Here is a 27801-nt window from a genome sequence, read left to right as displayed (position 1 = left end):
ACACAACAACAGCAGTCACGTTTTTGTCTACCGTAAAGCAGTTCGTCTGCCGTAAACAGCAATCAAATGAACTTTTTTTATAAAGCACATTTAAAATTGACCACAGGGGTAGCCAAAGTGCTGTACAATGGGCAGGTTAAAAGATAATACGAGAACCGAGCAAACAACACAACACAAACAGAACATGAAGCCACTATGGATTGAACTTTCACAGTATCATGTTAGACCCGCTCGACATCCATTGCTTTCGGTCCCCTAAAGGGGGGGGGGGGGTTGCCCACATCTGAGGTCCTCTCCAAGGTTTCTCATAGTCAGCATTGTCACTGGCGTCCCACTGGATGTGAATTCTCCCTGCCCACTGAGTGTGAGTTTTCCTTGCCCTTTTGTGGGTTCTTCCGAGGATGTCGTAGTCGTAATGGTTTGTACAGTCCTTTGAGACATTTGTGATTTAGGGCTATATAAATAAACATTGATTGATTGATGATAAAAAATAAATAATTAAAACATAAAAACAGGTTCACAGCAGGTGTATAATTAGGCACCGTTGCAGGATGGATATCAGTCAGTGTTAAAAGCCAAGGAATAAAAGTATGTTTTTAAGAGAGATTTAAAAACAGGCAGAGAGGAGGCTTGTCTAAAACTCAGAGGTAGGTCGTTCCAGAGCTTGGGAGCAGCAGCAGCGAAATCTCTGGCACCTCTAAGCTTCAGCCTTATGTAAAGCAGTTTGTCTTCCGTAAACAGCAATGTTGTGACACTCTTAAACAGGACAATACCGCCATCTACTGTACATGCACCACAACACCTCCAAGCAACTTCAACCCTTTACTAACACCCTCCTCCATTCACATCCTATCTCCCCGGATTGACCTAATGTAATTAATCGAATGTATTTCTAATGTATATACTTGTTCTTATGCTATCTAAACACACTATGTTCTCTACTCTGTTTACATATCCTACCAAGTAAGACCTTCGCTGTTTCAATGTCCATTTCTCGGTTGATGCAATTGTTGATGACTGAAGTACTGATATCAACCAAAGCTCCTCATCCCACCCCCCGTATTGTAAATAATTCAATGTATATACTATGATGATTAACTTGCGTGATGACTGTGTTATGCTAATAGTATATATTTGTACCATGAATTGATTAACGTGGACCCCGACTTAAACAAGTTGAAAAACTTATTGGGGTGTTACCATTTAGTGGTCAATTGTACGGAATATGTACTGAACTGTGCAATCTACTAATAAAAGTTTCAATCAATCAATCAATCATGCATATGTGACAAAATCTACGGCTTTTAGAGAGTGCAGTGAACAACTGTGCACACAACTGCTGTAAATATACTCCTCCCCTCTTAACCACGCCCCCAACCACCCACCGAACCGAAACCTAAAGTTAAAGTACCAATGATTGTCACAAACACATTCGGTGTGGCAAAATTATTTTCTGCATTTGACCCATCACCCTTGATCACCCCCTGGGAGGTGAGGGGAGCAGTGGGCAGCAGCGGTGGCCGCGCCCAGGAATCATTTTTGGTGATTTAACCCCCAATTCCAACCCTTGACGCTGCGTGCCAAGCAGGGAGGTAATGGCTCCCATTTTTATTGTCTTTGGTATGACTCACTCAGTTAATAGCTGCAATGGCTTTCTCTTAAGGCAGGGGTCGGGAACCTTTTTGGCTGAGAGAGCCAAAAAGCCAAATATTTTAAAATGTATTTCCCTAAGAGCCATATAACATTTTTTTTAACACTGAACACAACTAAACGCGTGCATTTTTAAGTAAGACCAACATTTCCAGAGTAAAATAGGTCTTTTATTCCTTGTAATAACATTGTTATTTTGAAGCTAACTGTGGAGGGGGCGTGGCCTGCAGCAAAGCAGGATGTTGCCAGGACCAGCCTCGAAATCAGCGACGGGTGCGTGGATGGCCCACCTGGGCTTTGTTATCTAATCACCTGGCGCTCTGTTATAAGCAGCAGCCAGGAGGAGACACAGGGTTGGGGCTGGAGCCAGAGGGCGAGTGATGACGAAAGAGAAAGACAATTGCTGGAAAGCAACAGAGACTAATTGAAAAAAACAAAACAATTTTTAAACCCTAAAACAGGCTCTCATGTCGGTGCTTGGTGGTCTGAAAAACCCCCAGGAGGGCAAGCCCAACAAGAACCAATAATAAATAAATTACTTCTTACCATTAACGCAACTTCTTGAACATAAAAATACATGAGAATGTTTTGTATTTTGAATGTTATGTTTAACACTATGATTACAAGTGGAATTATTCATTATTATCGTGTTAAGCAATGTCAGCTCAGATTTATCAGAGAGCCAGATGCAGTCATCAAAAGAGCCACATCTGGCTCTAGAGCCATAGGTTCCCTACCCCTGTCTTAAGATATCCATGTGTGATTTCCACAAGCATGTACATGTAGAAGGAGAAACATGGGCATGTCTGGATGACTCGCCTCCATTTTTCCAGTGGTTACAAAACCGCTTTATTATGAAGCTGGCTGTGGCGCGGCCTTTCTGGCGTCACTTCCTCTCCGAACTCAGTTTGTAAACTGAGCTATGAGCCGGAGATTCAAGAAATACACGGCGCACTTACCCGTGTAAAATTTTATCCAGGGAGGGGAACCTTAAACAATGGTTTAGTGTGGCTGAAACGGGGCTTAGGCTAAATAATTATTCCTTACAGGGGTTATCCGGCTCAGTGTAGACATAGCCTTAAAGGCCTACTGAAATGAGATGTTCTTATTTAAACGGGGATAGCAGGTCCATTCTATGTGTCGTACTTGATCATTTCGCGATATTGCCATATTTTTGCTGAAAGGATTTAGTAGAGAACATCCACGATAAAGTTCGCAACTTTCGGTGTTAAGAGAAAAGCCCTGCCTCTACCGGAAGTCGCAGACGATGACATCACAAGTGTGGGGGCTCCTCACATATTCACATTGATTTTAATGGGAGCCTCCAAAAAAAAGTGCTATTCGGACCGAGAAAACGACAATTTCCCCTTTAATTTGAGCGAGGATGAAAGATTCGTGTTTGAGGATATTGATAGCGACAGACTAGAAAAAAAAAAAACGCGATTGCATTGGGACGGATTCTGATGTTGTTAAACACATTTACTAGGATCATTCTGGGAAATCCCTTATCTTTCTATTGTGTTGCTAGTGTTTTAGTGAGTTTAATATTACCTGATAGTCGGAGGTGTGTCTCCACGGGTGTGTTGACGTGCAATGTCTCAGGGGAGTCGACGGCAGCTATGGACGGCACAAGCTCAGCTTTTCTCCGGTAAGAAGCGACTTTTTAACCACCATTTTCTCACCGAAACCTGCTGGTTGACATTCCGTCGTGATCCATGTTCGCTTGACCGCACTTTGATCCATAGTAAAGTTTCACCTCTAGGAATTTTAAACAAGGAATCACCATGTGTTTGTGTGGCTAAAGGCTAAAGCTTCCCAACTCCATCTTTCTACTGTGACTTCTCCAATGTTAATTGAATAAATTGCAAATGATTCAGCAACGCAAATCTCAAAAACTGTGTAATTATGGCGTTAAAACAGACGACTTTTAGCTGTGTGTGTGTGCAGCGCTCATACTTCCTAAAAACCTGTGACGTCTTGCGTACACGGCATCATTACACAACGTTTTCAAGACGAAACTCCCGAGAAATTTAAAATTGCAATTTAGTAAACTAAAAAGTCCGTATTGGCATGTGTTGCAATGTTAATATTTCATCATTTATATATAAACTATCAGACTGCGTGGTGGCTAGTAGTGGCTTTCAGTAGGCCTTTAATACCTTATTCTAGTTTTATTGCTTCAATGACGCAGGAAGTGACGTCTGATGTTGTGCTAATGTCGTCCTCACAGCTCTCCAAAGTCCTGCGTCTGCTCAAATATCCGGCTGAGGACTCTGAAAACCCCCCGCAGGTAAATATGAGTTTCCGTGGGACACTTCCTCGGAGACAACAGCTTACATGACAGGACATGCTGTTTCGGGGTGTGCACGCCCTGATCAACGCATTACCTGCTCTTCTTGCTTTGTCTGTCAGTTTTGACTTGTTCAGATCGACCGATAAGGTTTTTTTACCAGGCCGATTTGTAACAGTCAGGGAGGGCAGTAATCGATATTCATACAGTCGTTGTCAAAAGTTTACATACACTTGTAAAGAACGTAATGTCATGGCTGTCTTGAGTTTCCAATCATTTCTACAACTCTTATTTTTTTGTGGTAGAGTGATTGGATAACATATTTATTATAGGTCTACTGAAAATATGAGCAAATCTGCTAGGTCAAAAGTATACATACAGCTATGTTAATTAAGGATGCACCGAAATGAAAATTTGTGGCCGAAGCCGAATAAAATTTAAAAGCTTGGCCGAATACCGAATAATGAATGCAGTTTTTCACAATTTTTTAAATATTGCATAAATAGCCTAGAATAAATATTTAGACATGTTTTTCAAATAAAGTAATTTTTTATTGAATATTGACATTTTTTTAATATTCCAGTAGCCTTTGCTTTTCAAAAAAAGCACAAGGTTTTTCATTTATATTAGGCCTTCAAACAAAACATGCATTCCAAAAAAAATAAAGTGCATTAAAGTGGATAAACCCACAACAAATGAATTATTGTCCTTTTGGCAAAAGTCTGCTTAGCCACAGTAGATATGCTAATAATGTAAACAGAAGGCTCAAGTAAATCTCAATTAAGTGTGTGCTTGTAACCTCATACACTTATACAGGTAGCCTACACAACAGGCTAATAATGTAAACAGAGGCCCCACTAAATCTCAATAAGTGTGTGCTTGTAACCTCATACACTTATACAGGTACACAACATATCCCAACGTCACTGCACGTTGGTTGATTGCGTCACCGCGTCAAAAAATTGCGTCACACGCCACTATTCGGCCTTGTTCTTAACTCATTCCACCGAAGGCCGAATGTGGCTTTTTTTGGCATATTCGGCCGAATATATTCGATTACCGATTAATTGGTGCATCCCTAATGTTAATATTTGCTTACATGTCCCTTGGCAAGTTTCACTGCAATAAGGCGCTTTTGGTAGCCATCCACAAGCTTCTGCTTGAACTTTTGTTTCATCTGACACCACATGGACAGAGATAAGACCTTCTGGAGGAAAGTTTTGTGGTCAGATTTTGTGCTATGGTCTATCTATGTATGTATGCTATGTATTTATGGTCTGTGTGACAGATCTAATATTGAAAAATAATGTCTATGGATTAAACATAAAGCATGTTTTTCTTTGACTTGTTTGTTATGTTATAGTTATAAACTACCACCATGCAGATTCATGGAAGAACAGTAAGGAAAATTGGAATGAAACAAAAATGTAGCTGTTTGGCCACAATACCCAGCAATATGTTTGGAGGACAAAAGGTGGAACTTTAATCCCAGGAACACCATCCCTACCGTCAAGCATGGTGGTGGTAGTATTATGCTCTCGGCCTGTTTTGCTGCCAATGGAACTGGTGTTTTACAGAGAGTAAATGGGACAATGAAAAAGGAGGATTACCTCCAAATTCTTCAGGACAACCTAAAACCATCAGCCCGGAGGTTGGGTCTTGGGCACAGTTGGGTGTTCCAACAGGACAATGACCCCAAACACACGTCAAAAGTGGTAAAGGAATGGCTAAATCAGGCTAGAATGAAGGTTTTAGAATGGCCTTCTCAAAGTCCTATAAACGTGTGGACAATGCTGAAGAAACAAGTCCATGTTCGAAAACCCATAGATTTAGCTGAACTGCACCAATTTTGTCAAGAGGAGTGGTCAAAAATTCAACTAGAAGCTCATGGATGGCTACCAAAAGTGCAGTGAAACTTGCCAAAGGACATGTAAGCAAATATTAACATTGCTGTATGTATACTTTTGACCCAGCAGATTTGCTCACATTTTCAGTAGAGCCATAATAAATTCATAAAAGAACCAAACTTCATGAATGTTTTTTGTATGTGCTCCAATCACTCTATCACAAAAAATATAGTTGTAGAAATTATTGGAAATTCAAGACAGTGGGGTTTATTATGTGTATGTTGTATTATAAACACATATCAAAAAGTAATTCAATATTTTTATTAATTGTTAGTTAAAACATTTCCGGTTGTTCTCATTACATACCATTTTTTTTGTACTTTTTTCTTGCATGTTTTTTTCCTCCATTTAAGAATAGAATAATATAAAAAAAAATTGCATAACTAGTGTGTCAACATTTTTGCTTGTACAAAATATTAATGTCCAGTTACACATTTAACAGTGTTTATTATTGTTGTTGTCATTTTTCAAACATAACTTAGTACTACTTATTCTTAATATGTGTTTTCTTGTGTGTATTTATTGTATATGCTGATGTAGTTATGTTGTAGTTGTAAAAACAAAAACAATAAGTCTGATAAAAAGAGGCCAGTAAAGTCAAAATGCCAAATATCGGTCGATCTGTCGTTTGGACCTAATTCAAAATTAAAATGTAAAAAAAGAAAATGTGCACCTGCATCTTCCTTCTGAACCATGATTGAAATTGTTAAGGGGAAATGTAACTATAGAGAGTACTGCTCGTGCTTGTTAGCATGCGATGCTAAACTGCTAATGAACAGTATGCTGATGTGTTTGTGTGCTGCAGACGACAGAGCAGGCCTTCAGGCAGATCCAGAACATTGTTGACTTCAGCACCAACGTGATGAGCAGCTTGCTGGGAGAGAAGTTCATCCACAGCGGGGTACGCCATCTTTCTTTTCATCGGAACAAACAAACTACTCTACTGCAGTTTGTTTCCCACCATGCAGGTTGTGTTCCAGAAGCAATAAGTTGAGAAATTGCTACCACCCTTTATGAACACTAGCTTAAAGCCTTCATAGATCTTTTTGACATGCATTTCCCAAAACAAATATACAGTAGTGATATTCTGAAGTCTGTGTAAGTACTCTGCAGTAAAGGGTGGTGATGATACATTCACTGTGCAGTTCCAATGAACACGGTTCCTACTTTTACTGGTAAAAGGTAATCCAATTAATTACTTTTAGGTACGATGCAAAGCCGTTAGCGATAGCTTGCTGTACACTACTTTTAAGGCCTCTGAAATGAGATTTTCTTATTTAAACGGGGATAGCAGGTCCATTCTGTGTCATACTTGATCATTTTGCAATATTGCCATATTTTTTCTTTAAGGGTTTAGTAGAGAACATCGACGATAAAGTTCGCAACTTTTGGTCGCTAATAAAAAAGCCTTGCCTGTACCGGAAGTAGCAGATGTTGTGTGCGTGACGTCACCGGTTGTAGAGCTCCTCACATTGTTTACAATCATAAAAAAGCCTTGCCTGTACCGGAAGTAGCAGATGTTGTGTGCGTGACGTCACCGGTTGTAGAGCTCCTCACATTGTTTACAATCATGGACACCAGCAGCGAGAGCGATTCGGACCGAGAAAGCGACAATTTCCCCATTAATTTGAGCAAGGGTAAAAGATTTGTGGATGAGGATAGTGAGACTGAAGGACTAGAGAAAAAAAAAAGGCGAGGGCAGTGGGAGCGATTCAGATGTTATTAGACACATTTACTTGGATAATTCTGGAAAATCCCTTATCTGCTTATTGTTTTACTAGTGTTTTAGTGAGATTATATGGTACCTGAAAGTCGGAGGGGTGTGGCCACAGGTGTGGTGACCGCCAGTGTCTCTGAGGGAAGCCACGCCCTCTTTGACAGCTGCAGGAAGAACGACGCAAGCTCCGCTCATGTCTACCTTAAAACCTGACTTATTACCACAATTTTCTCACCGAAAACTGCCGGTTCACATGTGATCGGAAACCATGTTCGCTTGACCGCTCTGTTCCATAGTAAAGCTTCACCTTTGGGAATGTAAACAAGGAAACACCGGCTGTGTTTGTGTTGCTGAAGGCAGCTGCAATACACCGCTTCCCACCTACATCTTTCTTCTTTGATGTCTCCATTATTAATTGAACAAATTGCAAAAGTTTCAGCAACACAGATGTCCAGAATACTGTGTAATTATGCGAATAAAGCAGACTACTTATAGCTTGGATCAGGCTGGAAAAAAATGTCCGCTACAACCCGAGACGTCACGCACGCGTCATCATACCAACGTTTTGAACAGGATACTTCGCGCGAAATTTAAAATTGCAATTTAGTAAACTAAAAAGGCTGTATTGGCATGTGTTGCAATGTTACTATTTCATCATTGATATATAAACTATCAGACTGCGTGGTGGGTAGTAGTGGCTTTCAGTAGGCCTTTAACGTCAATAACAAGACAGCGTCATAAATGCAGCAAGTTCAATGCAGGAAATATTTTTTACTGGTGAAAGCAACAAGCAGCAGCGCACTAAAATGAACTTGATATCAAATAACATACGCACACGATAGAAATAATGAACCTCAAATCAATGTCTGAAGTGACAAACTCGCCATCCAAACAATACACCGTTTGTTGACAAGGAGATATGACAGCCGGCGAAGCACTTTCAGGCTCTTTATTAACCAGAGGTAACACAATCCGGTAAAAAGATTCAAACAGATGCAGTGCTAATTGTTAAAGCTAACAAACGCAGCTCCTGGATGAGGTCATACGTAAGTCGGCAACAGGCGCCGCCTTTTCAAAGCATACACTGCTCTCACGTCGCTCAACTGCAAGATATTTGAAGTTTATTTGAAGTAACGTATGAATTAATTTCCTTTGTAATTACGTTTAATAAAAAGTAATTTAGTTACTTTTCTGGTAAAGTAACAAGTAACTGTAGTTACTTTTTAAAAATAAATATCAGACCACTGGCAATGAAGTATAGAGTAAGAATGTTTATGCTGACCATACCGATACTGTTCATCCATGAGATCGGCCGATAACAATACTGAGCTCATGTTTTAACTGTAAAACTGTGTTTTGTAAACTTTTGTTGCGTGCTTCTGACAGTTTAAAAATATCAACAAACTTTTTTAACTAATGGGTCGCCAAAATATATTCGGATATGAGTTTTGGTCCATATCGCCAAGCCATAAGTCATCCAATTTTTATAAAAAAATTCAAAAAGAGGGAAAAGCGCCGGATTGACAGGAAATGTGAAAGTGGCTGATGAGAAATTGAGCAACACAACAGGTTGACTTGGAGGAAGTTGCCTTGTTAGACTGTGTACACAAGTTAGTGTAGTTAAACATACGAAGTCTTTGAAAGAAATGGAAAACAGGTTTGAAGTATTTGTGGAAGCATTGAGAATGTTTGTGTGGACAAGCAAAGCATCAACAGTGGGGCTTTTTACCTCTTGTGTTGCGTATTTCCTTCCTGGCTAATGTCTTTCCACTTTCACTCCTTTTTTGCAGCTCTGGCCAGAGATCATTTTGATATCATTGTCATGTCTTGTTCACTCGCCACACTAATTACATCTCATTAAGAGTCAAACAAGCCTTAGCTGCAGGCAAAATGGCGCAACGCAAAAATTCTAATCCTTGTTCATTCAAGCGTTCACAATGCAGCTTTAGACTCTGTGACAACATCTCTGTGTTTCTTTTAGTTATAACACTCACTGCTGAGAACAACCAGTCAGCTGATGTCCCCTTTTAGACACGTAAAGGACTTATGTTGTGATGGACGCTGATAAACACGCTGCATGTTGGAACCAAGCAGGAACGTGACTCAATCTTTTCAAATCAAATCAAGCTTTATTTATAAAGCGCTTTTCATACATAAAAGAAATGCAATGCAAAGTGCTTTACAGAGTTAAAAACAATACCCCGCTGACTCATATCCACCATTAACACACACACACACACACACACACACACACACACGCACACACACACACACACACACACATATGCAACTATATGGCTGAGTACAGAGGAGACATGTGAGTAAACACTATCACATCTGCACCATCAATCAATCAATCAATCAATGTTTATTTATATAGCCCCAAATCACAAATGTCTCAAAGGACTGTACAAACCATTACGACTACGACATCCTCGGAAGAACCCACAAAAGGGCAAGGAAAACTCACACCCAGTGGGCAGGGAGAATTCACATCCAGTGGGACGCCAGTAACAATGCTGACTATGAGAAACCTTGGAGAGGACCTCAGAAGTGGGCAACCCCCGCCCCTCTAGGACCATGAGGTCATCAGACTATGGCCACCAGGACGCTGACACAAAAGCGCCCCCACAAGCACGGCCAATAACCCCTAAAGCAGATGGCTCATCTGAGAAATGTTGTAAAAATAAAAATGATAAAACTCGTAAAACAGTAAGAACCATGTGTAGAGATAAATAATAAAATACAAGTAAGACATATGAAGATTAATAGAAAAAACTAAAAACCAAAAAATATATATATAACTAAATCAAATCTTGCATAACTAAAAGGATAAAAAGTAAAATACAAATGACATCAATAAAAAATAATGAATATCAGGTAAAAGCCAAATCGAAAAGGTGGGTCTTAGCCTGCTCTTATAAACATGAACGTTGTCTGCAGCCCTGAGGTCCACCGGCAAGCTGTTCCATAGAACAGGGAAAATGCCATCCCATGACTTTGTGTCCTGACTTTGGGAATATATAGGAGATGAGTGCCGGAGGATCTCAGGGCCCAGAGAGTAAAAGCAATCTGAAAGATACGAAGGCCCATTACCATAAAAACATTTATAGACCAAAAGAAGTACCGTATTTTTCGGAGTATAAGTCGCTCCTGCCGAAAATGTATAATAAAGAAGGAAAAAAACATATATAAGTCGCACTGGAGTATAAGTTGCATTTTTGGGGAAAATGTATTTGATAAAACCCAACACCAAGAATAGACATTTGAAAGGCAATTTAAAATAAATAAAGAATAGTGAACAACAGGCTGAATAAGTGTACGTTATATTAGGCATAAATAACCAACTGCTATGTTAACCTAACATATTATGGTAAGCGTCATTCAAATAACTATAACATATAGAACATGCTATACCTGGGGATAGGTTGATTGGCAACATTAAAATTGGCCCTAGTGTGTGAATGTGAGTGTGAATGTTGTCTGTCTATCTGTGTTGGCCCTGCGATGAGGTGGCGACTTGTCCAGGGTGTACCCCGCCTTCCGCCCGATTGTAGCTGAGATAGGCGCCAGCGCCCCCCGCGACCCCAAAAAGGGAATAAGCGGTAGAAAATGGATGGATGGATACCTTTACCAAACAATCTGTCACTCCTAATCGCTAAATCCCATGAAATCTTATACGTTTAGTCTCTTACGTGAATGAGGTAAATAATATTATTTGGTATTTTATGGTAATATGTTAATAATTTCGCAGGTAAGTCGCTCCTGAGTATAAGTCGCATCCCTGGCCAAACTATGAAAAAAACTGCGACTTTTAGTCTGAAAAATACGCTACCTTAAAATTGATCCTGAAACACACGGGGAACCAATGCAGAGATTTTAAAACTGGTGTAATGTGAGCCCACCTTCTGGTCTTCATCACGACAGGCGCCGCTGAATTTTGGAGTAGTTGTGAAGGTGCAATAACCTTTTTAGGAAGACCAGAAAGCAGGTCATTACAATAATCTATACCACTTGTAATAAAAGCATGTATTAGCATCAACGTGTTTTCAAACAACTTTTACATCCCAAATGTGGTAAATTGGGGGAACGTGAGTTTGTGTCGCTAAGAAGAGTGTCACTACGTCATCTATTCAGGCCGACACGGGTCGCTAAAGAAATAGAAGGCCGGAGTATGGGATTAATTAAAGTCATCGCGTCGTTGATAATGAACGTTGAACTTGTCTACAGGAAGTCGTCAAGCTGCCCCTGGAGTTTGTGCGACAGCTGTCAATCAAAGTTCAACATCAGCGCCCTGGTAAAACTGACATCAATCCCACTGGACCCTACTTTGTGTCCATAAAAAGAAGAAATAACAAGTGTATTTTTGTCCTTGTGTGCGTGTCAGCGTGGCGTTGTGATAAAGTGATGGACATTTACAGCGGCTGTGCCCTCTGCCTGCCAAATCTGACATCGCCAAGCCTCCTGCAGCCATCACGCCCTCCCCCACTGTGTGTGGAAATCAAGGTACACCTGCACACACTTTTAGGCTCAGAGGACGGTCGTTATGATGTCACGATCTCACTATTCAGGGCTTCCGCGGGTCATTCAATTCAATGTCCAGAGGCATTAAAAATATAATGCGGTGAAATCACACGTTAGCTAATCGCAAGTCAACGATTAAAGGCAGGCAGCACGTAACGGGGCCTAATATATTTAGCGTTACCAACAAAGCAACTTTAGTTGGCCCCACAACGCTACCAAAACTGGCAGCTAAAGAAAAATAAATATAGTTGAACTTCAATCTATGAACTTAATTATTGGTTCACCAAACAAAATCTTTGTATTTTGAAGCAGGAATCATTATAAAGGTAGGTAGGTAGGTCTTGTCATTGCACAAGTACAACGAAACATGAATAATTGGTTCCAACCATGACAAAAGTCCCTATTTTAGTAAAAAACTGCACACTTTAAAGACACTCAAATGTGTATGAATGTATATTAGGGCTGTCAAAGTTAACGCAGTAACATTTAACTATAAATTTTAATGACGGCACACATTTTTTTTACAGGCAATTAACGCACTCGTGTCTGTTCACTAGTTAGTGATGAGCCACAAGCGGGAAAATAGCGAACATAAATGGAGAAAGAAAAGGCTACATTATGAAAATATCAGGTTCAAAGCCATGGTGACTTGTTCTCCCGACAAGAAAGGACTATTGTTCGCAGTGAGACCACGTCCCTGCAGCAAATGCCTGCTGCACTTGTCGTTCGGAGGTGGGTGGTGCTTAACATAGTTTTACACCGCATACAGACACACACACACAAACATAGTTTTACACCGCATATAGACACACACACAAACATAGTTTTACTCCTCATACAGACATACACACAAACATAGTTTTACTCCGCATATAGACACACACAAACATAGTTTTACTCCGCATATAGACACACACAAACATAGTTTTACTCCGCATATAGACACAAACATAGTTTTACTCCGCATATAGACACAAACATAATTTTACTCCGCATATATAAACATAGTTTTACCCCGCATATAGACACACACACAAACATAGTTTTACTCCTCATACAGACATACACACAAACATAGTTTTACTCCGCATATAGACACACACAAACATAGTTTTACTCCGCATATAGACACACACAAACATAGTTTTACTCCGCATATAGACACAAACATAGTTTTACTCCGCATATAGACACAAACATAATTTTACTCCGCATATATAAGGGAATAAGCGGTAGAAAATGGATGGATGGATATATAAACATAGTTTTACCCCGCATATAGACACACACACAAACATAGTTTTACTCCGCATATAGACACACACACAAACATAGTTTTACTCCGCATATAGACACACACAAACATAGTTTTACTCCGCCTATAAACACAGTTTTACTCCTCATACAGACACACACACATAGTTTTACTCCGCATATAGACATAAAAACATAGTTTTACTCCTCACACAGACACACACACAAACATAGTTTTACTCCGCATATAGACACAAACATAGTTTTACTCCTCACACAGACACACACACAAACATAGTTTTACTCCGCATATAGACACAAACATAGTTTTACCCCGCATACAGACACACACACAAACATAGTTTTACCCCGCATATAGACACACACAAACATAGTTTTACTCCTCATACAGACACACACACAAACACAGTTTTACTCCGCATACAGACACACACAAACATAGTTTTACTCTGCATAGACACACACACAAACATAGTTTTACTCCGCATATAGCCACAAACATAGTTTTACTCCTCATACAGACACACACACAAACACAGTTTTACTCCGCATATAGACACACACAAACATAGTTTTACTCCGCATATAGACACAAACAGTTTTACTCCGCATATAGACACACAAACATAGTTTTACTCCGCATACAGACACACACAAACATAGTTTTAACCCACATACAGACACACACAAACAGTTTTACCCCGCATATAGACACACACAAACATAGTTTTACCCCGCATACAGACACACACAAACATAGTTTTACCCCGCATATAGACACACACAAACATAGTTTTACTCCTCATACAGACACACACACAAACACAGTTTTACTCCGCATATGGACACACACACAAACATAGTTTTACTCCGCATATAGACACAAACAGTTTTACTCCGCATATAGACACACAAACATAGTTTTACTACGCATATAGCCACAAACATGGTTTTACTCCGCATATAGACACACACAAACATAGTTTTACTCCGCATACAGACACACACTAACATAGTTTTACCCCGCATACAGACACACACACAAACATAGTTTTAACCCGCATATAGACACACACAAACAGTTTTACCCCGCATACAGACACACACAAACATAGTTTTACCCCGCATATAGACACACACAAACATAGTTTTACCCCGCATACAGACACACACAAACATAGTTTTACCCCGCATATAGACACACACAAACATAGTTTTACTCCTCATACAGACACACACAAACATAGTTTTACTCTGCATAGACACACACACAAACATAGTTTTACTCCGCATATAGCCACAAACAAATTTTTACTCCTCATACAGACACACACACAAACAGTTTTACTCCGCATATAGACACACACAAACATAGTTTTACTCCGCATATAGACACAAACAGTTTTACTCCGCATATAGACACACACACAAACATAGTTTTACTCCGCATATAGCCACAAACATAGTTTTACTCCTCATACAGACACACACACAAACAGTTTTACTCCGCATATAGACACACACAAACATAGTTTTACCCCGCATACAGACACACACAAACAGTTTTACCCCGCATACAGACACACACAAACATAGTTTTACCCCGCATACAGACACACACAAACATAGTTTTACCCCGCATATAGACACACACACAAACATAGTTTTACTCCGCATATAAACACACACAAACATAGTTTTACTCTGCATAGACACACACACAAACATAGTTTTACTCCGCATATAGCCACAAACAAATTTTTACTCATCATACAGACACACACACAAACACAGTTTTACTCCGCATATAGACACACACAAACATAGTTTTACTCCGCATATAGACACAAACAGTTTTACTCCGCATATAGACACACACACAAATATAGTTTTACTCTGCATAGACACACACACAAACAGTTTTACTCCGCATATAGCCACAAACATAGTTTTACTCCTCATACAGACACACACACAAACAGTTTTACTCCGCATATAGACACACACAAACATAGTTTTACTCCGCATATAGACACACACAAACAGTTTTACCCCGCATACAGACACACACAAACATAGTTTTACCCCGCATACAGACACACACAAACATAGTTTTACCCCGCATACAGACACACACAAACATAGTTTTACCCCGCATATAGACACACACACAAACATAGTTTTACTCCGCATATAAACACACACAAACATAGTTTTACTCCGCATATAAACACACACAAACATAGTTTTACTCCGCATACAGACACACACAAACATAGTTTTACCCCGCATATAAACACACACAAACATAGTTTTATTCCGCATACAGACACACACACAAACATAGTTTTACCCCGCATATAGACACACACAAACATAGTTTTACTCCGCATATAAACACACACTAACATAGTTTTACTCCGCATACAGACACACTGAAACGTTTGAGTGGTTTGAGCTCTCGGCAATGAGAAATATCCAAAGCCTCTGAAGTAATGAGCCTGCACTCGTCTTATAAAAAAACAAAACGTTGTGGATTAGGAGGCAATAATTTTTTAAATGCTTCATATAAGATTATTAATGTATTATATTCAACAAGGTCATCAAATATGTTCTAAAAAAACAATGTTGTGAATAATCCACACTGCTCTAATTCACTATAGAGTAACAGTTAATATAAACTTCAGCTACTTTCAACAGACATTGTATGCTTTTGTCGATGTACAATATATCTGCAGCCGGACATACGCATTGAAAATATTTTTAGTGGCATTAAAAAACATTCAATTAGATTTGCTGCAGAAAGCCTGTTATTGTGTTGTTCCAGCCCAAGTGTGGCTTCCTGCCGTCCTCCAAGCACATCAGCAGAGACGTGAAGACCAAAGTGTGTCGCTTCTGCATGCACCAACACTACAAGGTGAACCACATTCTTCCTGTCAAGCCGCAGACGGCCGCAGTCCGTGTTGTTTTTTGACCGCTGCCGTCTGCCACCTCAGGTGACCAACGGGCGCTGGAAGAGACGCAGCCTGTACTGTCCTCTGGACTTGTTCTCAGGGTGAGTCCAGCTTAGAGCTCACAGCTCATCTTTGCACCTTTGTCACGCCTCGCTTGTCTCCTCTCCTCAGGAGCAGACAGAGAATGCACTTTGCCATCAGACAACTCATAGAAGAACCTCAGAACAACTTCAAAATCTTCAAGGTGACACACGTTTTACAAGTTTGTTGCACAACCCTCGCCACAAGACACACCCTCACACAAGTTGATACCATAAGGCTGGACGAGTAATCACATTTTGATTTCTATTATGGTTTCTCATGATTATGGAAAAAAACAAAATGATTAATGGGCTTGCAACGTACAAACCCCGTTTCCGTATGAGTTGGGAAATTGTGTTAGGTGTAAAAAATAAACGTAATACAATGATTTGCAAATCTTTTTCAGTCCATATTAATTTGGATGCACTACAAAGACAACATATTTGATGTTCAAACTCATTAACCAAATTTTTTTTGTGCAAATAATTAACTTAGAATTTCATGGCTGCAACACGTGCCAAAGTAGTTGGGAAAGGGCATGTTCACCACTGTGTTACATCACCTTTTCTTTTAACAACACTCAATAAACGTTCTGGAACTGAGGAAACTAATTGTTGAAGCTTTGAAAGTGGAATTCTTTCCCATTCTTGTTTTATGTAGAGCTTCAGTCGTTCAACAGTCCGGGGTCTCCGCTGTCGTATTTTACACTTCATAATGTGTCACACATTTTCAATGGGGGACAGGTCTGGACTGCAGGCAGGCCAGGAAAGTCTTTTTTTACGAAGCCACGCTGTTGTAACACGTGCTGAATGTGGCTTGGCTTTGTCTTGCTGAAATAAGCAGGAGCATCCATGATAACGTTGCTTGGATGGCAACATATGTTGCTCCAAAACCTGTATGGACCTTTCAGCATTAATGGTGCCTTCACAGATGTGTAAGTTACCCATGCCTTGGGCACCAATGCACCCCCATACCATCACAGATACTGGCTATAGAATTTTGTGCCTAGAACAATCCGGATGGTTCTTTTCCTCTTTGTTCCAGAGGACACGACGTCCACAGTTTCCAAAAACAATTTGAAATGTGGACTCGTCAGACTACAGAACACTTTTCCATTTTGCGTCAGTCCATCTTAGATGATCTTGGGCCTAGAGAAGCTGGCGACGTTTCTGGATGTTGTTGATAAATGGTTTTCGCTTTGTATATTAGAGCTTTAACTTGCACTTACAGATGTAGCGACCAACTGTAGTTACTGACAGTGGTTTTATGAAGTGTTCCTGAGCCCGTGTGGTGATATCCTTTAGAGATTGATGTTGTTTTTTTATACATTGCCGTCGAAGGGATCGAAGGTCACGGTCATTCAATGTTGCTTTCCAGCCATGCCGCTTACGTGGAGGGATTTCTCCAGATTCTCTGAACCTTTTGATGATATTATGGAGCGTAGATGTTGAAATCCCTAAATTTCTTGCAATTGCACTTTGAGAAACGTTGTTCTTAAACTTTTTGACTATTTACTCACGCAGTTGTGGACAAAAGGGTGTACCTCGCTCCATCCTTTCTTGCGAAAGACTGCGCATTTTTTTTGGGAAGCTGTTTTTATACCCAATCATGGCACCCACCTGTTCCCAATTAGCCTGCACACCTGTGGGATGTTCCAAATAAGTGTTTAATGAGCATTCCTCAACTTTATCAATATTTATTGCCACCTTTCCCAACTTCTTTGTCACGTGTTGCTGGCATCAAATTCTAAAGTTAATGATTACTTGCAAAAAAAAAACATTTGTCAGTTTGAACATCAAATATGTTGTCTTTGTAGCATATTCAACTGAATATTTGGATTTGCAAATCATTTTATTCCGTTTATATTTACATCTAACACAATTTCCTATGGAAACAGGGTTTGTACATGTAAGTTCTGGAGCTTGCAGGGGTGAAACGGTTGAGGAGTGAATGAGTGGAAAAAAGAGCAGGTCTACTAGAAGTTTGGGATGTCGCCATGGTTGCTACTTTTTATCTGACACAGTGCATGTGTGCATAATCAACAATCAACAAAAAAGTAAGGCATATGATTTCCGTGTTGAAGTAACCTCGGACACAATTGACCAATAAAACGGAATCTGCTTTTAAATGCAGAATATCAGGGAAGTGGACATAAATGTGAGTGAAATAATGTCATTGTGAGAAGGAACATTTGCTTGGGAAAATAATGTGTCCACTAGCTCTTATTCATCCCCGTCCTCAACTAAACAATGTCGAGGCGGTCACTTGAAACAGCGACTAAACTACCAAGGCAAAGCTAGCAAGAACGATCCATACACCCACGACACATCTCATCCTCTTGTGTTGTTGTGAACGACATCATCCATGTAACACGAACGTACAAACAGCAGTTGCAACTTAAGAGCTGCAATTTGCCTCTATGCGTCAAGCTGAGACAACAGCAAAACACACTTCCTCCTTCACAATAATAGCACGGTGCGCCACATCCGGTCTGTCTGCACTAACAAAATAAAGGTTTGAAAAAAGGTACCTTTCTAGGAGCCTCTACGCGTCAAGGTGGGCATTATGATTGACACATCAACTTAATGTATATTTTGTTGTAAGCTGTGTGGTGTGTGTGTTAAAATCATGGTGGTTTTTACAAATGATGACAGATGTGAACAAGAGCATGTATTGTCTTTGTGTGATGATGTAAATGAGGTGTGGTATATTAAGTGTGTGTCAATGCAAGGGCATTTTATGACTTTTAAATTTGATTACATGCTATAGTATGATTTTTATTGTTATAATTTTATTACATGATTTTTGTATCCCTGTTATTTATAGATTATAGCTATTTAGCTATAATCTGCTAAAGAACATACCTGTCTTTGCGCTTAATGTTTCTGTGCATTGTCCCTTCAAATGAAGACTAAAGTACTAAACTAAACGACTACAAGCTGAGAAAACAGCAAAGCAAACTTCCCCTTCACAATAATAGCGTGCTGTACCACATCCGGTCTGACTCTTAACAAAATAAAGGTTTTAAAAAAAAGCACCTTTTGATAAGAGCTCCAAGTCGTATGCGTCAAGCTGAGACAACAGCAAAGCAAACTTCCCCTTTCAAAATAATAGCGCGGTGTGACAAATCCGCTCTGACTGCACTAACAAAATAAAGGTTTCAAAAAAGTATCTTTAATAAGAGCCCCAAGTCACCTCTTTGCGGATTCAAGCTGAGAACAGCACAGCACCCCCCCCCCCTTCACAATAATAGTGCAGTGTGCCACATCCGGTCTGAGTGCACTAACAAAATAAAGGTTTCAAAAAAAGCAGCTTACACAAATTTGGCCCCAGAGTCAAAATAATTGCCCAGGCCTGCTCCAGTCCAAGCTCACGCTGCCTTTCCACTGAAGTCCTGTAGATGGCACTGATGCGAGTTTCAAACATAACAAGACAAAGTTCCAGCTCTCATTGAAGTGATAACTAAAAGCACCATGCTTTCATTACTTGAGAAAATGAGCTCTGTCACAAACGCCACACTTCTTGACATGATCTTGGCAGGATTATTTGAGTAACCAAGTGGGACCTGCAGACAGAGGTGGGTTGTAACGCGCTACATTTACTCCGTTACATCTACTTGAGTAACTTTTGGGATAAATTGTACTTCTAAGAGTAGTTTTTATGCAACATACTTTTACTTTTACTTGAGTATATTTATAAAGAAGAAACGCTACTTTTACTCCGCTCCATTTATCTACAATCAGCTCGTTACTCGCTACTTTTTTTTTTATCGATCTGTTAATGCACGCTTTGTTTGTTTTGGTTTTGTCAGACACACATTCAAAGTAGGAACTACGCATGCGTGCGTTTCACCAATCAAATGCAGTCACTGCTGACGTTGGAGCAATCAAACAGAGCCAGGTGGTCACGTGACCGTAACACGTAATACCCGACTTAAACAAGTTGAAAAACTTATTGGGGTGTTACCATTTAGTGATCAATTGTACGGAATATGTACTGTACTGTGCAATCTACTAATAAAAGTTTCAATCAATCAATCAATCAAAAGTGTAAAGAAAAAAAGACACTTTTTATTTCAACCGTACTTCCCGTCAAAAGCCTAAAGACTGATCGCACAGTTCCTGTCTTCACAATAAAAGCGCCGCTCCATTGCGCCTGCGCTAACAAAATAAGAGTCTCCGAAAGCCAGCGCAAACAAGCTAGCAAGCTACGGAGTTTGCCGCCAATGTATTTCTTGTAAAGTGTATAAAAACGAATATGGAAGCTGGACAAATAAGATGCCAAAAACCAACGACTTTCATGATGTATTAGACAGAAAAGAGGAACTTTTTTTCACCTCCATTTGAAAATGTGGACGACTGATTCCAATCAATGCAAGTCATCAGAATCAGGTAATACACCAACTTATATTATTGTCTTCATGAAAGATAGGAATTTATATGTTAAACATGCATGTATATTCATTAAAACACCTTCAACATGTGAACAAAAACGGCAAAATAAATAAATATAAATTATATACTGTATATATAAATGTATGTATATATATATATATGTATATATATATATGTATATATATATATGTATATATATATATATATATATATGTATATATATATATGTATATATATATATGTATATATATATATATATATATATATATATATATAATTGTGTGTATAAATGATATGTGTGTGTATGTATATGTATATATGAGGTAGATCACCTCGACTTGGTTGAAAAACTTATTGGGGTGTTACCATTTAGTGATCAATTGTACGGAATATGTACTGTACTGTGCAATCTACTAATACAAGTTTTAATCAATACATCAATCAATCAAATCAATGAATGCTTACTGAGCCTATGGTGCTGTTAAGTTATTGTGACTCAATGTGCCCATCCATCCATCCATCCATCCATCCATCATCTTCCGCTTATCCGAGGTCGGGTCGCGGGGGCAGCAGCCTAAGCAGGGAAGCCCAGACTTCCCTATCTCCAGCCACTTCGTCTAGCTCTTCCCGGGGGATCCCGAGGCGTTCCCAGGCCAGCCGGGAGACATAGTCTTTCCAACGTGTCCTGGGTCTTCCCCGTGGCCTCCTACCAGCTGGACGTGCCCTAAACACATCCCTAGGGAGGCGTTCGGGTGGCATCCTGACCAGATGCCCGAACCACCTCATCTGGCTCCTCTCGATGTGGAGGAGCAGCGGCTTTACGTTGAGCTCCTCCCGGATGGCAGAGCTTCTCACCCTATCTCTAAGGGAGAGCCCCGCCACCCGGCGGAGGAAACTCATTTCGGCCGCTTGTACCCGTGATCTTATCCTTTCGGTCATGACCCAAAGCTCATGACCATAGGTGAGGATGGGAACGTAGATCGACCGGTAAATTGAGAGCTTTGCCTTCCGGCTCAGCTCCTTCTTCACCACAACGGATCGATACAACGTCCGCATTACTGAAGACGCCGCACCGATCCGCCTGTCGATCTCACGATCCACTCTTCCCCCACTCGTGAACAAGACTCCTAGGTACTTGAACTCCTCCACTTGGGGCAGGGTCTCCTCCCCAACCCGGAGATGGCACTCCACCCTTTTCCGGGCGAGAACCATGGACTCGGACTTGGAGGTGCTGATTCTCATTCCAGTCGCTTCACACTCGGCTGCGAACCGATCCAGTGAGAGCTGAAGATCCCGGCCAGATGAAGCCATCAGGACTACATCATCTGCAAAAAGCAGAGACCTAATCCCGTGGCCACCAAACCGGAACCCCTCAACGCCTTGACTGCGCCTAGAAATTCTGTCCATAAAAGTTATGAACAGAATCGGTGACAAAGGACAGCCTTGGCGGAGTCCAACCTTCACTGGAAACGTGTCCGACTTACTGCCAGCAATGCGGACCAAGCTCTGACACTGATCATACAGGGAGCGGACTGCCACAATAAGACATTCCGATACCCCATACTCTCTGAGCACTCCCCACAGGACTTCCCGAGGGACACGGTCGAATGCCTTCTCCAAGTCCACAAAGCACATGTAGACTGGTTGGGCAAACTCCCATGCACCCTCAAGAACCCTGCCGAGAGTATAGAGCTGGTCCACAGTTCCACGACCAGGACGAAAACCACACTGTTCCTCCTGAATCCGAGGTTCGACTATCCGGCGAAGCCTCCTCTCCAGTACACCTGAATAAACCTTACCGGGAAGGCTGAGGAGTGTGATCCCACGATAGTTGGAACACACCCTCCGGTCCCCCTTCTTAAAGAGAGGGACCACCACCCCGGTCTGCCAATCCAGAGGTACCGCTCCCGATGTCCACGCGATGCTGCAGAGTGAGTGATCAGACAAAGAGCAGCTCAAAGACTTCAATGGAATTACAACGAAATGAACCCAGATTTCCCTCGCCCGGACGTGGGTCACCGGGGCCCCGCTCTGGAGCCAGGCCCGGAGTTGGGGCACGATGGCGAGCGCCTGGTGGTCGGGCCTGTTCCCATGGGGCCCGGCCGGGCACAGCCCGAAGAGGCAACGTGGGTCATCCCTCCAATGGGCTCACCACTCATAGGAGGGGCCATAGAGGTCGGGTGCATTGTGAGCTGGGCGGCAGCCGAAGGCAGGGCACTTGGCGGTCCGATCCTCGGCTACAGAAGCTAGCTCTTGGGACGTGGAACGTCACCTCACTGGGGGGGAAGGAGCCTGAGCTAGTGCGCGAGGTAGAGAAGTTCCGGCTGGATATAGTCGGACTCACCTCGACGCACAGCAAGGGCTCTGGAACCAGTTCTCTCGAAAGGGACTGGACCCTCTTCCACTCTGGCGTTGCCGGCAGTGAGAGGCGACGGGCTGGGGTGGCAATTCTGGTTGCCCCCCGGCTCAAAGCCTGTACGTTTGAGTTCAACCCAGTGGACGAGAGGGTAGCTTCCCTTCGCCTTCGGGTGGGGGGACGGGTCCTGACTGTTGTTTGTGCTTACGCACCAAACAGCAGTTAAGAATACCCACCCTTTTTGGGTACACTCGAGGGAGTACTGGAAAGTGCTCCTCCGGGTGATTCCCTTGTCCTACTGGGAGACTTCAACGCTCATGTTGGCAACGACAGTGAAACCTGGAGAGGCGTGATTGGGAAGAATGGTCGCCCGGATCTAAACCCGAGTGGTGTTTTGTTATTGGACTTTTGTGCTCGTCACAGTTTGTCGATAACAAACACCATGTTCAAACATAAGGGTGTCCATATGTGCACTTGGCACCAGGACACCCTAGGCCGCAGCTCCATGATCGACTTTGTAGTTGTGTCATCGGATTTGCGGCCTTATGTGCCATTTTTTAAATTTTATTTTAATGTACTATTATTTAATATATATTGTTTTAGTTGCTTAAGAGATATTCTTGGCTCTGAATTTGCTCATTGCTATTTTTATGTTTTTGTGCATTATTTGTTGCCGTAATCACGTTACTCATCAGTTACTCAGTACTTGAGTAGTTTTTTCACAACGTACTTTTTACTTTTACTCAAGTAAATATTTGGGTGACTACTCCTTACTTTTACTTGAGTAATAAATCTCTAAAGTAACAGTACTCTTACTTGAGTACAATTTCTGGCTACTCTACCCACCTCTGTCTGCAGAACCCTCACCTGCAGTTTTGGAGCAGTCTTGCAGAAACAATGTCTGCATATTTTACTCATTAAACACATCAAAACAACAAAATACAAATATATGCTTTTTTTTTTCTCAATGAATTTGTCGATATAATCAATGAATCGTTGCAGCACTAGCAGGTTGTTTATTTTACATTAAATAGAAAAAGGCTGAAAGTTTTACAAAATCTAGCTAAAAAAAAAGTCCAATCTCAAAAATTCATTTTTCCACACTTCCTTGAATTTTTGTTGCTGTTTGAGCAAAAGTAAGATGCAAGCTGCTAATGAAAGTGTTTGTGTGTGTGTCAGGGGGGTCAGTGTGTATACAGCAGCAAAGAAGGCGGCGGCAGTGAAGACATGCTGGACCTGAACTCTCTGCTGTATCACCTCAGACCTTACTTCCTGTCCGGGAACAATCGGATCAACGGTCACATGACTGGCAGAGCCGTCCTTAACGACTTCATCCAGGTAATAATCCCACTCAATTGAACTAAAACTGTTTCTGTCAGCCTTTTATCTATTTGCTTCATACTCCTGCAATAAGGTGGCGGCTTGTCCAGGGTGTACACCGCCTTCCGCCAGATTGTAGCTGAGATAGGCTACAAGGGAATAAGCCGTAGAAAATGGATGGATGGATGGATCCTTCATCCTCACAGGATGAATCATATTTGTGTGTTTGAGATACCGACTTTTTAAAATTGGAATTTAAACTTCTACAAAAAGGATATTGCATCCGGGAAGTATTCACAGCGCTCCACTTTGTCCACATTTTATTATGTTAACCTTCTCAGTGGCTTTGTGGTTAGTGTCCGCCCTGAGACTGGAAGGTCGTGAGTCCAAACCCCGGCCGAGTCATACCAAAGTGTAAACTTATTCAAGTCGCCACCTCATTGCAGGGACAACACAGATAGAAAGACAACATTCACACACTACTGGTGCCTATCTCAGCTACAATCGGGCGGAAGGCGGGGTACACCATGGACAAGTCGCCAACACAGATAGACAACATTCACTCTCACACTAGGACCAATTTGCAAATATGTTAAAAAGAAAAGTCCATTGCTCATTTAGTTGAAAAGGCTGTTAAGGCTACTTGCTGAGGCTTGCTCTTGTTTTTTTTTTTGCATATTTGAAATATAAATATATGAAATAAAAAAAAAAACAGACTATAAAAATGGGAGCTATTACCTCCCTGTTTGGCACTAAGCATCAAGGGTTGGAATTGGGGGTTAAATCACCAAGTTGATTCCCGGGCTCGGCCACCGCCGCTGCTCACTGCTCTCCTCAACTCCCAGGCGGTGGAACAAGGGGATGGGTCAAATGCAGACCATAATTTCACCACAGCTGGTGTGTGTGTGAGACTATCAGTGGTACTTTAACTTTAAATATTACAGCCTTATTCCAAAATGGGACATAAATGTTAGTGCTCAAAATTCTACACTTAATAAATATCCCATAATGACAGTTTTTTTATGTTTGCAAAGTTATTCCAAATAAAAACACCCAAGAACTCACATGTACAGAAGTCTTCACAGCCTGGACCATGGAGGTCGAAAGTGAGATAAGTTGCATCCTGTTTCAAGTGGAAATCTTTGAGATGTTCCTACGGCTTAATAGTCCACCTGTGGTCTATTCAGTCTGTTGGAGATGATTAGGAAAAGCACACACCTGTCTATGGATTAGGTCCCACACTTGAGTACCAATCAAGAATGAAGTGGAAAGGTCTGTAGAGATCCAAGACAGGATTGTCTGGAGGCCCAGATCTGTGATGCCTTGACTGGAGCACTCCTAATGTTCAAAGATGTTTCCAAAGACCAATGTCCCTGCGACACCCTGCAGGTCCTGGTGAACGCCCTGCTGAATGGCGGGGGAGGAGGGGGCGGGGTCGTGGCGGAGCGACAGGTAGAGGGACGACGCTTCTGTGAAGCCAGCCTCTTCAACAAGGAGAGGAGTCGACACGGTCAGCTAATGTTTGTCAGCCGTGACTTTTCAGTCTTGCTGGCCTTTAACCCAACAAGATACTTATTGTGTGTCATGTGACCTCGTGTCTTCTCAGGCTCTCAGGGGTTACCCAGCGACAGCGTTTTATTTCGGATCCTTCAGACTCAAATGTTGGACAGTTTGAACATTGAAGGAGTTTATCCTCTCTATCGCCGAGTGGAAAAACACCTGCAGGACTTTCCCAAGGAGAGGTGAGACATTTTTATAATCATCCCCGGCCAGGAGAACACTTTGTCCAAAGTTGTGTTGTTCACTTTGTCCAAAGTTGGAAGCGTGTGCACATGGACACTTTTATTGGGATTAAAAGACTAACTACAATGAAAAAGTCCAAAGTTGAGAAATGTACCAAACTAGGCATGTGTACATTAAATTAGATTAAAAGACTAACTGGAATGAAAATGTCAAAAATTGAGAAATGTACCAAACCAAGGCATGTGCACATGGACACATTAAATGGATTGAACAATTAATTAGAATGAAAATGTCAAAAGTTGAGAAAGGTACCAAACTAGGCATGTGCACATTAAATTGGATTAAAAGACTAATTAGAATGAAAATGTCAAAAGTTGAGAAAGGTACCAAACTAGGCATGTGCACATTAAATTGGATTAAAAGACTAATTGGAATGAAAATGTCAAAAGTTGAGAAAGGTAGCAAACTAGGCATGTGCACATTAAATTGGATTAAAAAAGTAACTGGAATGAAAATGTCAAAAGTTAAGAAAGGTAGCAAACTAGGCATGTGCACATGGACACATTAATTGGATTAAACAATTAATTAGAATGAAAATGTCAAAAGTTGAGAAAGGTACCAAACTAGGCATGTGCACATTTAATTGAATTAAAAGACTAACTGGAATAAAAATGTGTCATGTAAACACGCCACCCAGAATATTCTGACCCGATCAAACACTTTTGGATCAACATGTGATCAGGAGTGAGACACTTTATGCCGACAGTCATTTTACAAATTGTTGTGCACGTCTTGAAATGTTCCTTACCGCGCTTGTCTTTGATGTCCACTATACAATGAAATATATGTACATTTATAGTATATATACATAATTATACATTTGTTCGTCCCGTCTCGTCACATTAAAGTTTGTCCCGTCACATTTAGCTCGCAACCTTGCTTACTCCTAGCTTACTTTCATGTTTTTATTCATATTTCATTAAAAAAAAAACCTGCAAAAATAATTTTGACGCAAAATTAATGTCTAAAAATGTTATTTCACCACACGCTTGCAGACCAAGCAAGTGCACTGTGCACTGTATACTGTGCACTGTATACAGTACACAGTGCACTGTATACTGTGCACTGTGTAGTGTGCACTGTGTAGTGTGTACTGTGTAGTGTATACTGTGCACTGTATACTGTGTAGTGTATACTGTGCACTGTATACTGTGTAGTGTATACTGTGCACTGTATACTGTGTAGTGTATACTGTGCACTGTATACTGTGCACTGTGTACTGCATACTGTGCACTGTATACTGTGTAGTGTGTACTGTGCACTGTGTACTGTATACTGTGCACTGTATACTGTGTAGTGTGTACTGTGCACTGTGTACTGTATACTGTGCACTGTATACTGTGTAGTGTGTACTGTGTAGTGTGTACTGTGCACTGTGTAGTGTGTACTGTGCACTGCATACTGTGCACTGTGTAGTGTATACTGTGCACTGTATACTGTGTACTGCATACTGTGCACTGTATACTGCGTACTGTGCACTGTGTACTGCGCACTGTGTAGTGTGTACTGTGCACTGTGTACTGTATACTG

The 27801-nt window shown here is 41.0% G+C and overlaps 1 protein-coding gene across 2 annotated transcripts in view; it reads left to right on the top strand.

The window, feature by feature from the left end:
* The window catches only part of ippk (inositol 1,3,4,5,6-pentakisphosphate 2-kinase), a 30757-nt gene that overhangs the window by 941 nt on the left and 2015 nt on the right, over window positions 1-27801 (top strand). For both annotated transcript variants that reach the window (XM_061890821.1, XM_061890813.1), the window contains exons 2-11: window positions 3881-3940; window positions 6653-6748; window positions 11795-11861; window positions 11952-12070; window positions 16191-16280; window positions 16360-16418; window positions 16489-16561; window positions 24328-24486; window positions 25858-25978; window positions 26075-26210. In XM_061890821.1, the coding sequence (XP_061746805.1) occupies window positions 3881-3940; window positions 6653-6748; window positions 11795-11861; window positions 11952-12070; window positions 16191-16280; window positions 16360-16418; window positions 16489-16561; window positions 24328-24486; window positions 25858-25978; window positions 26075-26210 (980 nt within the window). The remainder of the gene's footprint in view (window positions 1-3880; window positions 3941-6652; window positions 6749-11794; window positions 11862-11951; window positions 12071-16190; window positions 16281-16359; window positions 16419-16488; window positions 16562-24327; window positions 24487-25857; window positions 25979-26074; window positions 26211-27801) is intronic.

This window comes from Nerophis ophidion, linkage group LG02 (genome assembly GCF_033978795.1).
Source record: "Nerophis ophidion isolate RoL-2023_Sa linkage group LG02, RoL_Noph_v1.0, whole genome shotgun sequence".
In the NCBI taxonomy this organism is placed as follows: domain Eukaryota; kingdom Metazoa; phylum Chordata; class Actinopteri; order Syngnathiformes; family Syngnathidae; genus Nerophis; species Nerophis ophidion.
This window is presented reverse-complemented; position numbering and strand designations above follow the sequence as displayed.